This window comes from Hyperoodon ampullatus (assembly GCF_949752795.1).
Source record: "Hyperoodon ampullatus genome assembly, chromosome: 2".
NCBI lineage: Eukaryota > Metazoa > Chordata > Mammalia > Artiodactyla > Ziphiidae > Hyperoodon > Hyperoodon ampullatus.
Window position 1 is genome coordinate 46,199,174 of NC_136915.1, and position 13,792 is coordinate 46,212,965.

Below are 13,792 nucleotides of genomic sequence, written 5' to 3' on the forward strand. Positions count from 1 at the left end.
TATTCCTAGATATTTTATTCTTTTTGTTGCAATGGTAAATGGGAGTGTTTTCTTGATTTCATTTTCAGATTTTTCATCATTAGTGTACAGGAATGCCAGAGATTTCTGTGCATTAATTTTGTATCCTGCTACTTTACCAAATTCATTGATTAGCTCTAGTAGTTTTTCGGTAGCATCTTTAGGATTCTCTATGTATAGTATCATGTCATCTGCAAACAGTGACAGCTTTACTTCTTCTTTTCCAATTTGGATTCCTTTTATTTCCTTTTCTTCTCTGATTGCTGTGGCTAAAACTTCCAAAACTATGTTGAATAAGAGTGGTGAGAGTGGGCAGCCTTGTCTTGTTCCTGATCTTAGTGGAAATGGTTTCAGTTTTTCACCATTGAGGACAATGTTGGCTGTGGGTTTGTCATATATGGCCTTTATTATGTTGAGGAAAGTTCCCTCTATGCCTACTTTCTGCAGGGTTTTTATCATAAATGGGTGTTGAATTTTGTCGAAAGCTTTCTCTGCATCTATTGAGATGATCATATGGTTTTTCTCCTTCAACTTGTTAATATGGTGTATCACATTGATTGATTTGCGTATATTGAAGAATCCTTGCATTCCTGGAATAAACCCCACTTGATCATGGTGTATGATCCTTTTAATGTGCTGTTGAATTCTGTTTGCTAGTATTTTGTTGAGGATTTTTGCATCTATGTTCATCAGTGATATTGGCCTGTAGTTTTCTTTCTTTGTGACATCCTTGCCTGGTTTTGGTATCAAGGTGATGGTGGCCTCGTAGAATGAGTTTGGGAGTGTTCCTTCCTCTGATATTGTTTGGAAGAGTTTGAGAAGGATGGGTGTTAGCTCTTCTCTAAATGTTTGATAGAATTCGCCTGTGAAGCCATCTGGTCCTGGGCTTTTGTTTGATGGAAGATTTTTAATCACAGTTTCAATTTCAGTGCTTGTGATTGGTCTATTCATATTTTCTATTTCTTCCTGAGTCAGTCTTGGTAGGTTGTGCATTTCTAAGAATTTGTCCATTTCTTCCAGGTTGTCCATTTTATTGGCATAGAAGCAACAGGGTATTTCTGTTGTATTAGTTAGCAAGTTACAAAAAGTTATAAAAAGGAATATGTTATTTATAGAGTAATGACTAAATGATATACAATATTTTCTCTTTTTTTTTAAAGGATACATTTTTTTATGTGGTAAAAAATACATTATAAAATTTACCATCTTGACCACTTTTAAGTGTATATACACTGCATGGCACCTTGTCATACAACAGCTCTCCAGAACTTTTTCACCTTGCAAAACTGAAACTCCATGTCCATTGAACAACTCCCCCTTCTCCCCTCCCTCTAGTCCCTGGCAACCACTATTCTACTTTCTATTTCTGAGAGTTTGACTACTTTATTTATTTATATATTTTTAAATATTTATTTATTTATTTATTTTGGCTGTGCCAGGTCTTAGTTGTGGCACACAGGATCTTCGTTGCGGCACGCAGGCTCACAGTTGCGGCATGCAGACTCCTAGTTGTGGCATGCATGTGGGATCTAGTTCCCCAACTAGGATCAAACCTGGGCCCCCTGCATTGGGAGTCTGGAGTCTTACCCACTGGACCACCAGGGAAGTCCCTTGACTGTTTTAGACACCTCGTGTAAGTGGAATCATGTAGTATTTGTCATTTTGCGCCTGGCTTATTTCACTTAGTATAATGTCTTTAAGGTTCATCCATGTTGTAGCATGTGACAGGCTTTCCTTATTTTTTAAGGTTGACTATTATTCCATTGTATGTATATACCACATTTTCTGTAACAATATTCTCTCTTAACTAGTCTTTGAACGTTTGAATCTAAATCTAAACATTTAATTGAAACAAGCAATCAGCTGGGCTAATCACATACCTACAATTGTAGGAAATATACAAATACAATCAAGAATGACTTTGATATTTTCTGAGCTCTGAGCTAATACATATACTGTATCAAAAAGCAGAAATTCTTACCAAGAAAATAATACACAATGCAGAAATTTCTAAGCAGGAACAGCGATTCCACACAACTATGCTTAACTAGCAAAAGCAGAGACCTCCTGAAGCGCAAGAACTTGTATTGCTGTGGAAGAAAAGAAAACCAGAATCAAATGACATTCAAACAAAGGTTCTTTTTTATTCCAAAGCAAGCACATAACTGTAACAGTCCACACATAAAACATAATCACTGCATAAAAAGACAAGGTTTATTCCAGAGGTAAAAAAATCATCCATTTCAGATGTTGAAGTATTTAATATTTACATTTTACAACATCTCATTGATATGAGATCAGAAATGAGAAAATAAACAATATCAATCTATACTTATAGTAAGGATTACAGAGATGGAGTAAGTACAAAAAACATAATAATTACAACAATAGCAGCTAACATTCTTTGGATGCTTACCACATACCAGGTAGTGTTCCAAGCACTTTAAATGCATTAATCCATTTAAACCTCACAACAACCCCATGAAGGAGGTTCTATTATTATCCCCATCTTACAGATGAGAAAACCAAGGCACAGAGAGGGTAAGTAACTTAACCAGTGTTACCAGCTAGCAAAAGAAAAATCTGCGATTTTAATGCAGGCAGGCTGACTTCAGAGCCTGCAACCTTAAAGATAATGTATGCTGCCTCTACACTAAAATTTTTCACATGCTGTTTGCAGAAAAATAGGAGGTAGTGAAGAAGACATGAGACTAAGAATTGGGAGACCCGAGTTCTAGTGCTTCCTCTTTCTGTATAACACTAAATCAGCCTTGTCTCCTATCTAATTATCTGTGAGATAAGAAGGCTGAACCAGCTAAAAAGTTCCTTCTTAGTGGGTACCTTCCAATGTTAACAATCTAAGAGAAAATAATCAAATATGAAAAAATATGAAAAGTTTTTCCTGAAAAAATTACACTTCTTGTGAAACAAGGGTTGTCGGCCCTAAAAATGCCAATGGAAAAAATATTTTTTAAATTATTGGAAAGAATCTAAGGAAACCCAAAGAACCAAAGATGGACTTCCCAAATTCTGGTCTTCTTTTGTGTTTATATTAAGGCTGATCCTTCTCTAAGGATTTCAGAAGCTAAAGGGCAGCAAAGAATTATAGTCCTTAGGTAGAGGTTATGTCTTCATACCACGTCTGCAGATTCCCATAGCATCTTACAAAAAGCAGCCCAGGTGAAATGAATGCTTGATCACTAACCATACAGCTTGAAGTATCCTGATTTATTCAGATATTTTCAAAGTCCAAGACATGGAATTACACTATTCGATGCAGTTACTGGGTGCTACCACCATCTCACCTCAACGCCCTAATAAAAAGGGCATAGTCCCTAAACTATTCCTACTGCAGCTCTCACCTCTATCATCGCTCACAAGGGTCCAGAGAGGCCAAGGAAGCAGGTAGACATTTCAGTAGATATGCAGAGAACAGCTAATAAACCCTCTTCTTGCTCCCAAGCTGAAGTGTTTTTCAATTCCCTGTTGGGTTCTTCTGTGATTTGGCTATGAGCTATCCTGTACCTATTCAAATATTTACTATGTGCCAGGCTCTGTAAATCTTATCTCATTTAATACTTTCAAATAGTCTTGTTGGCATATAACTTGCCAAGCCTGTCTTGGCATTAATCCATTTCTTTGTCCCCTACTCCATGCCAACGTTCTGCTTTTCCCTATCAGTCTCTCATTAAGAATTTAATAAGGGCAATAGAACTGGTTTTTGTAGCATTAGGCAAGTTTATAGGAAAAAAACCTAATGGACTAATGGTAAATGGTTAAAATTACTAGATTTTTAAAAACATCTAATTTTTCATATTACATGAAAAAAGTAGTTACTGAATAATATGTACAATACAAAACTATTTATGAAAACCTCACCCCACAAAATATGTAGTATTATAGCTACTATATATATAAATGTACAGTAAAGGGTCTGGAAGAATACACAAGAATGAATCTAAGATTTTATCAAAAGCTATTACAAAAAATTTAGTAGTCAAATTTTACAAATGTGACAGTACATGGTAGAAACAATAATTTATCAGTACTGTCAATCCTGGACTCCCCTTGTTCACTCTTACACATCCGTGATGTTAAATAGGTGGTTACTTTCAACACAAGTCCATGGAGGAGCAAGACATTTGGGGGTAATCTCATTTTTCTCTAATTTTTTTTCTTCATTTCCTATATTCTTAACTATGTTTGGATCAAAGCTGATTCACCACGGATATTTCTATACAGGATTTTGGGGGGTTTTCTCCTTTTGAAATTCTGAGGTGGCAAAGCTGACACTCTGCTTTAATTCACCATCATAAGATGTGAAGAATTTGTAAATAGGACTCTTTGTTCATACATTCACAGACTGCAGGGAGATAAGGGCCAGATCCAGATAAGGGCCAGATCCTGTGAGCACTGTCTCCTTGCAGTAGGTGTATTTTCGTCAGATTGTTCTCAGGGATGCAACAGGCATGTGAAAATTTTAGTTAAACCAGGAGAATCCTAATCCGTCACACTCTCACACTTACACTCTTGTGGAATATCATTTATTTACATACCCCTCCCTCCCTACCGGACTGGGTCCTAGTGGGAAGGGGCTGGTTCTAACAGTTTTGCTCCAAAGCCCAGTACTCAGCATGCCCTAGAGCAGGAATGAAACGAATAATAGCACAGTCAAGAATAGCAGCAACAGGCTGGGGAAAGCCTTGATGGCACTGGAAAAATCTCAACCCCACTTTCTCTCTCCTGCCAGAGGAAGAGACAGCTCCTACCAAACTAGTAGAATTTTTAAAACCTATCCCACTCAAACCAGTCAAAACTGTTTTATTTATGCACATCAAGCCTTGTTCTGAAAAGGATTTGAGACAGTAACTGACATATTCTATACTTAGTTGTACATCCTCAAGCTTATGAGCTTCTTAGGTTCAAAAAGAAGCTGGCAGCTGCACAGAGGTACTTTGCATGAATGTCATCATCATCCTCCCCCAGCCCTGCTAGGTCACAGCAACTGCCACTACCTAGCAGGGAGGGAAAGAGTGGAGCAAAGAGGTATTCTGAGAGTGGCAGCAGGAAGGGCAACTGCAGCTCTCAAACAGACACTCAAGTCTCAGGAAGACAAAGATCTCCTCTCCAAATGGCATTTTGAGGATCTCAGTCCTAAGTTTTTCTGATCAAATCTTGAATTAATCAGATGATGCCAGTTATATATACAAACACCAAGGCAATTTTAACTCTGCCAAATTCTGACATAAAGTAATGCTCAAGTCATAGCTTACCTGTATGATGGGAAATGGAAGATAGTTCATGTTGTTAATAAAATACAGGAGGCTATAGCTATAGCCCATAAATGCTCCAGCCAGCAGAAAAAAAAGGTGATACTCATTTAAGCAGGTTTGTGCAGCAGGGCTATCTAAGCTGAAGGGGAAAAGTTAGGTTATTAATTCAACAGTCAGGGACACATATTACTATTTTAGGCTCATTATTTACTGAAGGCAAAGCTTTGACTTAATTACTTAAGAAATGCCCCAGATTCTAACAAAGGGGTTAAGTGTGGGCAAAAGATTAACAAAACCCTTTTCCCTGATGCATGAGAACTTGACCTTTAGTAAATGCTCTAGCTCTGCTCCTCCAGAAATCTGTTAAGGGTAAGAAGGTCCCCTATGACAGTAAGCAATGGTGCTTATGAGTTGGTAAATTGCATCTGGACTGAAGAATTCTAAATAAAGGCCATAACCTGATAGAGATGCTGTAACTTTGGGCTTCTCTCTGTGTTGCTCTTATAACTAGGCAATCCCTCACGGGGACCCTTTTCACTAAAGAAAATTTATTGCATTAGGAAAAACACTTGCCTTACATAATGTAACTGGGGGACAAAAGGAAATCAAGTATTCAGTAGCAGTCATGAACACTGTCTTAAAGTCACTGGATAACAGAGAACTTAAGATTACTTTTTTGACTTTTAAAGTCAGAATATAAACTTGAAATTTACATCAATGCCATCTGTTCAAGAACTGTATAAGTTTCAAAATTATAAAAGTACTCTACTGAAGAAGGTATTTTTAATTATTAAAAATTTTTTTCTTCATTCTTCTCATACTGTCCTTCCTTCAAACCCCAACCGAAATACCACCTCCTCCAAGAAGCCATGTGTGGATCCCTCCCTGCCTTCTGAACCCCCAGAGGTTTTATCTGCACATTTCACTTTCTTCCTACTAAGTACTATTTCTCATACATTCCTATTTCTCTCCTATTATATCCATTTGCGTCCAGGTCTTAAATCCCCTACTGTTCTCAACTCTTACAGTCCAACAGCACCTTGTACAAAATAAATGGTTTTTAAAAATTGTTGAATTCAACAAACATAAAACATCAAAAACATTCGATATACATAAAAAAGCACTTTTTACTGAAGTCCGGAAAGTAAAGAACGTCCATAAACTATTAACGTATATAGGTCACTTTGGCCTTAGTAACTAAACAAGCACCCTTATAAAAAATATATATGTAATATTACCTCTCCGTAGCAGTGCAGGGAACCACAAGAAAACTGTATTGACCCTTGGTTATCACCGCAGCACACCAAGCCATCATCATTCCCATTGCAGCATGAATAAAGGAGTGCATGAGCTGCTGAGGATGAATGATCTTCCCTATCAGTGCCAGTCTCGAGCAAGGAATGGAAGGCACAACTGCAAACAAAACACGTGACTGTGGCTTTATAATCTGCAGCATATGAAATTAGAGGACTTAAACTATTCCCTCTCATCTTTGCACAAATACACCAAAGGGCAGGAAGAAACCCAGAGTCAATGTAAAATATAGTACAGAAAAATACCAAGTTAAAAATTCTTAGTTAAAATAATTTGAAAAAAGACTGAATACAAACAGATGCACAAAGAAAAAGGAAAACCAAAGGATCTAAAGAGGTGAAACCTAAGTATAGTATGATTAACATTTTTCAATTCTTTTTAATTACGATTTCCTGATAGCTCAAATAGTGCCTACACTGGCACTCCCCTCACTGCCATAAAGGAATAAACAATAATTTTAAGACAGTGCTTGCCCTCCAGCAAGTTATCCTTATTTCAGCATTTTAAATTGTCAATATATAGTCCATTTGTGAAAAATAAACCACAAACCAGGTAAATAACACTGAATACTAAAATAAATGCTTGCATGGGAATTTCTAATACCGCTCTGATAATCCTAAAAGGTTTTCAGAAGTGAGCTGGGGGAACCAAGTGTGGGTGGGAGGTGAGGGGTGCTGACTTTTGAAAACAGTTGGCACAGGGTTCCCTGGCCTATCTTTGTACACATTCTTCTTTTGATACATACCAAGTAAAGAGATTGTGGGGAGGTGCAAAATCAAGTATAAAGGGAGAGGGCTTAGGTGCTTTACAATTTGGGGAAGAGGCTGCTATCACCTTCCCCTCCCCACCAGAAATGCCCACAAGGCCTACTCACTGTGTAACTGACTTATATTCTGGCTCATACTCTGAACATACCAAACCTTCTCATGTCATTAAGCCTTTTTATACGATACGCCTTTTCCCTAAAACATCATTTTTCTTCTGTGTCTACTTAATACAGCTCATTCTTTAAGGTTTGGTTCAAGCATCACCTCCTCCAGGAAGCTCCCCATGCTGGGTAAATGGTGCTTCTATATACATCCATACTATTCATGTATTACTGTCTTTCTCAGCATTAATTGTGATCCCCTGGGGAAAACTGGGACCATACATCTCTTATCCCCACACAATGCATGGCATAAAGTAATACATAAGGAATGCTGAAGGAATGAGCCAAAGTGACTAGTCAGGCTTTAAGAATGACTAGATGGGGACTTCCCTGGTGATTCAGTGGTTAAGACTCCTCGCTTCCAATGCAGGGGGCACGGGTTCAATCTCTGGTTGGGGAACTAAGATCCCGCATGCCGCATGGTGAGGCCAAAAAAAAAAAAGAATGACTAGCTGGAGAGCCCTTGTCTGGCATCTAAATCCAGATGACCCATGTACATGGGACAGTGTGAAAGAACACATGCTGTAAACCAAGGGGTTCTGTAGACAGCTTGAATAGAAAAAGGGATCCATCAGCCAGTAGTGAGGGATTAGAAAAGCAAAGGAAAAGGGTGTACTATAAAATCCAGAGAACAATGTGAAATTTTATGCCATATCTAACAAGGAAGTACTAAAGAGCTAAAAAGAAGAAGGACGTTACAGTGAAAAAAAGAAGTATCAGAAAAAGCTTCTCATTTTACCTCAAGACAGATTTAAGGAATCTGAAACGGCAGGAAGAGCAAGGAGAGAAATTGAGAAAAACTAAAAAGCTCTGAAATCTAACAGGTGATTCTCCCAAGGCAAAACATATGATATTTAAATTTTGTTGGAAAACCACAGAATTATAGACTTCAATATTTGAAAAGGACCTTAGAAATCATCTGGTCTTGATCTCTTACTCTATAAAGGAGTTATTTTTATAATGCATCTGCTGAATTACAACTTTAACACCAGCTGTGAATTATTAAAAGGTCTAAATTTTTGTATGTCATAAAGTACACATTAAAAAAAGGTACCATTTTAACCTTTTTTTGTTTTTTGCCGCACTGCGTGGCACGTGGGATCCTAGTTCCTCGACCAGGAATTGAACCCACGCCCCCTGCACTGGAAGCTCGGCCACCAGGGAAGTCCCTTAACCATTTTTAAGTGTATAGTTTTCTGGCATAAGTACACTTACATTGTTGTGCAACAATCACCACCATCCATCTCCAGACTTTTCCATCCTCCCCTGTACCCATTAACTCTATACCCATTAAACAATTGCCCATTCCCTCCTCCCTCCAGCCCCTGGCAAGCACCATCCTACTTTGTGTCTCTATCAATTTGACTACTCTAGATATACCTCATATATATAAGTGGAATCATCCAAAATTTGTCCTAAGAGTTCTAATTATTTTTTTAAAAACAGAGAATGTATTGGGCAAATAAATTTTATGGTAAGACATTCAAAGCATATATAATAATTCTGTATACATTTTTTAAACTTTGACATAAAACACAGCCTCTGATGTACACATCCACATACAAAATGCATTGAGTCTGCCCTTAGTAAAATAAACTCAGATATTTTAAAGATGGTTAATATTTGAAAACTCACCTGTATAGAACTCCACATTGAAAATACTTATTATTACTATTACCACTGATAGCAGCAGAAGGTAAAAGATTATATAGGAACTATACAGATCACTGAAAGAATCTAAAACACAAGAGAGATGAATTAGTAAGTTCATTCAGTTATATAGTCATGTTTGGTATACTGCAATAGAAAAGGGGCTTGAACCACAACAATAATTTTAATTTTAAAAGTTATCTTTTATTTAAAAACTTACTCATACACTGCTGATGGGTCCTATAGGACATCAACTCAAGAACTACATACAGCACGAGTTATTTGGACCAAGTTCTAGGTCCTTAAAAATTATACTAGAATTTCTTTTAGATGACCCAGATGTTAACATCAGACAAAATAATACCATATGCAAACATTTTATCACGTGAAACAGAGAAGTACCACATTTAGAAATATACCAACAAAGTTTCTTTTTAAAATGTAAATAATATTTTTCAGATCTCTTAATAAATGCAATTAGTCCCTACATCTAGAAAAAAGTAACATTTCTAGAAATAGCATAATCCATAAATCATCCAAATGAGCCGAATTAAAAAAAAGTCATGATGTCCCTATGAAATACTAATACATTCACATTTTAGAGTAGTTCAACAATCAATATTCCATTTAAAAAATGTGGTAAAGTTTAAAATACATATATATTATGCCTAAAAACATGAACAAGAGATATAAAAATAAGGACATATGTTTGTTAAATAGACTAAGACTTAATAATGAAACCAATTATTTTTAAAATTTTAATTCAGTGACCAAAATTATTGAAAAGTATTTATTCAGTATCCACAATTAAACTCCTCAAGCATTATACTGAGCTAAAAGAGTGAAAGAACTGATTCATGTGACTGGAAATAAGGAAGGAAGGACTACAGTTTCTCTGTAAAGACTTTGTGAAGCAAAAGTTGAAGAATACAAGTAATATTTGATGAGAAAAATGGCATAAATCAAATCCAATCAGAAGAGAAAGTGATACTAGGATACCCTTGGGCCATGAAATGGCAGAAAGTGTTTATCTCAAGTGCCAATACTGAACAATTGGTAATGGCTCTAGATTACAATATTGAAATATTCTGAGGTTGCAACTAGACAACCCAGCTCATGAGTGATGCAGACGCAGCAAGGTGGTTACAGAAATACTTGCCATTCTTGTGCTGGCTTATGGCTTAATTTCCTTTGACCTGTGAGACTCACCCAAGAAGTGATTGATATGTTTCAACAAAAAACTTAAAATGACTTTAATTCTTTAGCAGCAATATCTCTTCAAAGGTCACAAGGTAAAGCTTTTAACTCTTTGAAAATTGGCATTTCTTCAGAAAAATTAAATTAACAACATACCTCCCACTTTTCAAAGCAAAAGAAATTTATTGTTACTGTTTCTGAGAGGGAGGGGAAAAAAAGAATTTCAAGAGTATTTGTGCTTCTAGGCCTTAGGCAAGACTTTAAAGACTTCAAAACCTACTCTGGGAACATATCTCTCTTTTTATTTTTTTAATTCTAGTGTGGCAGAGTGGAAAAACATAGGTTTGAAGTCAGAGACCAATATTCAAATCCTAGTTCAGTTATTCACTAGCTGTGTCTCTGCACAGACTTATAACCTGAGTCTCAGTTCCCTCATTTAAGTAGGGATACTACGTCATTATTATACAAGGTTGTAGGAAGGATAAGAAGTATTATACTTAAGGTACTTAGCATGGTGCCTGGCACACAGTAGGCAGCAATAATTGGTAGCTATTATTAACATAAAATAGTTTAGTTTAATGAACTTATTAATTTTATCTCCAAGGATTTGGAGAAACATTAGACTGCTCCAATCTTTTCCTCCTCATCAATCTTTCAGTTTAACTCTATGTTCCTTAGTCTTTCCTCCTTTTCTCTCTTCTCATCTTTCTTATCAGCCACAATATAGACATTTTTAAAATATATTTCATGTATCAGATTCCAGGGTATCATTCTTTTTTTTAATTAATTAATTTATTTAATTTCTTTTTGGTTGCACTGGGTCTTCACTGCTGCCCACGGGCTTTCTCTAGTTGTGGCGCGCAGGGGCTACTCTTGTAGCAGTGTGCGGGTTTCTCATTGTGGTGGCTTCTCTTTGTTGCGGACCACGGGCTCTAGGCACACGGCTCAGTAGTTGTGGCACATGGGTAGCTGCCCCGTGGCATGTGGGATCTTCCTGCAACAGTGATCGAACCTGTGTTCCCTGCACTGGAAGGCGGATTCTTAATCACCGCAACACCAGGGAAGTCCCAAAGTATTCTTAATTTTAGACAGACTTTTTAAAAAGGTATGTCATATTTTCTACCTACAATTTTTAAATATATAAAAGGAATAGTTCACTTCCTTAAAAAGACAACATCAATAAAGCTGCCAAATAGAAGAGACAAATAAACAAAATTAGGTTTTTATTTATGTGGTCTTCTAATGATCTTTCTGTTCATGTGATAATACTACACAGTCTCTGATGTGTCTACTAATCTTATTATATAGTGAAAAGGCCTATGTTAGGAAGGGAATGCCTTAAGAATACCTCAAAGTGAATGTTCTGTCATTGTCAATAAAGCAATTAAAATAAATTATTTAAAACATAATGAGATTTTTATGTTGAGAAGTGGGTCCTGTAAATTTGTTTTCCCCAAACTGAGTATCACTTACCAGACAGCCACTGTATAGGATGAAATAAATCAATGCTGCTGAAGATGACAAATACTGTGGTACAGATGGGCAGAAGCAGCACTGACCAGACAATACTTGTAACTATCCTCCAGCCCAAAACCTATAATTAAACAAACAAAAATCCCGCAATCATAAAGTCAGTTAAACTATTTCAGTTATTTCAGTTATGCAAATCCTATCTTTTCATACAGGATGTTAATCACTAATATTTACACCCAGATCACAGTCCATGCAGCTATACATAAACTCTAATGGTTACTACTATTAGTAACACTACACACCACTCCAGAAACTTGTAATAACAGTGAACTGATGCTTGTTTTAGTCCAGAGTCAGATGTCACATTAAATATCACACTCTGGGGGGTTAGGGAGGTCTCAATTAGTTTACAACTGTACTTTACAGCAACTTACACTTGTCTCTCTAGGTTTGATAGATATGTCAATATCTGAAAGTGTATTCATTTTCCAGGAACCAACTGTATATTGTAATTGTGTTTATTAGACATGAGCTCCTTACTGGGCAACTACTGCATTGTATTCATGTCTGACTCACCAGTGCCTACCATATGAGACACAAGATTTACTGCTTGAATACAAGAAGAGATACTGAGGCATTTTAAGCACACAAGTGACGATCAGATTTATATTTTGGAAGGTAAAACACCCTTGTGTCTGTAAGGTGGCTATAATGAAGATGGATCAGAGGGGACAAGACACAGACAGGAGACAAACAGGAGGCAGTCCAGCCCAATTGCCCAAGCCGAAGATTATAGTCAGCATCTGAAGGAAAGCAGTGGCAAAGAGAAAGTTAAAAAAAAAACAAAAAAAAAAAAACTGCAGCCACGTTTCTGACATACAATCTACAGGACATGACTGGTAATACAGGTGGTAAAGAACAGGTAAGACTCAGTAACTTGGGATACAAAGTAGATGGCAGTGCCGCTGGGGTAGAAGCACTGTCCTAAAAGGGATCTTACTCCTATATCTCTGTGCCCTCCACAGAATGGAGGCAGACCTGTTGACTGGACTTCAACAAGGAAGTACCTCCTCTTCTCGGGCCCACAGTGCACACATTTCTCTAATTTGACAAAATACCTGTCCTGCTCACCTAGTCCCCAAGACCAGCCTCTGCTAAGGTCATACCACATTCTTTCTGATTCCGAATACTCCTTCCCGCTTCTTGTCCCAAGTAATCAACAAATTATTAATTGTGCACCCAGCAGAGTTGCATACAACTCTTCCCCGTTCTCTGCCAACTCCCATGCGGGACATCCTTCCCACTATGACCAGCTTCCACTCAGGACCCCTCTCTCACGCCGTTAACGAGTTTGCACTCAGGACGCCCCGCATGCACACAACTTGTAACCAACTTTCCCTAGCACGCCCGTCCCCTCTGTAACCAGCTTCCACTCAGGACGCCCCCCACAACCCTGAAAGAAGTCGTTCGGGTCGCCCCCTCCCCACGCGCTCCCCACACTACACTCGAGTCAGCCCCGCCCCCGTCCAGCGCTCACGCGCGACCAGCGCCCGCACGCCCAGCCCGACCCCCGCAGCTGCCGAGCGCCTGCCACAGCGCGCGCAGCACTCACGCGCCACAGGATGTCCCGCGGCCCGCCGGCGCACGGCCGACTCGCAGCAGTGTCCATGGTGATGGCGGCCCCTACTCTGAAAGGTGCAGGATACAGTGAGCCCACCCGCCACGGCAGTTCAAAGAGAGGAAGGCCCCCCGAGGGCCCCATTGGGGCTGTCTCAGACGCTGCCTGGGCGAAGCCCGGCCCAGACCCCAACCCATCCCTTCGAGGTTCCGTCTGGATGGGCCAAACGGGCCAGAACCGCCCCGCAGACACGTCCCCCAAAGGGGGCTGGGACCCCAGGGCCCGCCCTCCGGAGTGCAAAACGTCTCTCCGAAGCAGGGT

General features: G+C 38.5%; 1 protein-coding gene across 2 annotated transcripts in view; it reads right to left on the reverse strand.

Moving 5' to 3' along the window:
• NDC1 (NDC1 transmembrane nucleoporin) overlaps positions 1-13,537 on the reverse strand; it is a gene marked incomplete at its 5' end in the record, with an annotated part of 48,627 nt that extends 35,090 nt beyond the window's left edge. Inside the window, 6 exons of one of the 2 annotated variants that reach the window (XM_079696390.1) lie at positions 2,000-2,108; positions 5,292-5,430; positions 6,530-6,704; positions 9,169-9,270; positions 11,854-11,974; positions 13,466-13,537. In XM_079696390.1, the coding sequence (XP_079552516.1) occupies positions 2,000-2,108; positions 5,292-5,430; positions 6,530-6,704; positions 9,169-9,270; positions 11,854-11,974; positions 13,466-13,522 (703 nt within the window). The remainder of the gene's footprint in view (positions 1-1,999; positions 2,109-5,291; positions 5,431-6,529; positions 6,705-9,168; positions 9,271-11,853; positions 11,975-13,465) is intronic. The other variant, XM_079696391.1, reaches the window with a different exon arrangement.
• Between the last annotated feature and the right edge of the window lie 255 nt (positions 13,538-13,792).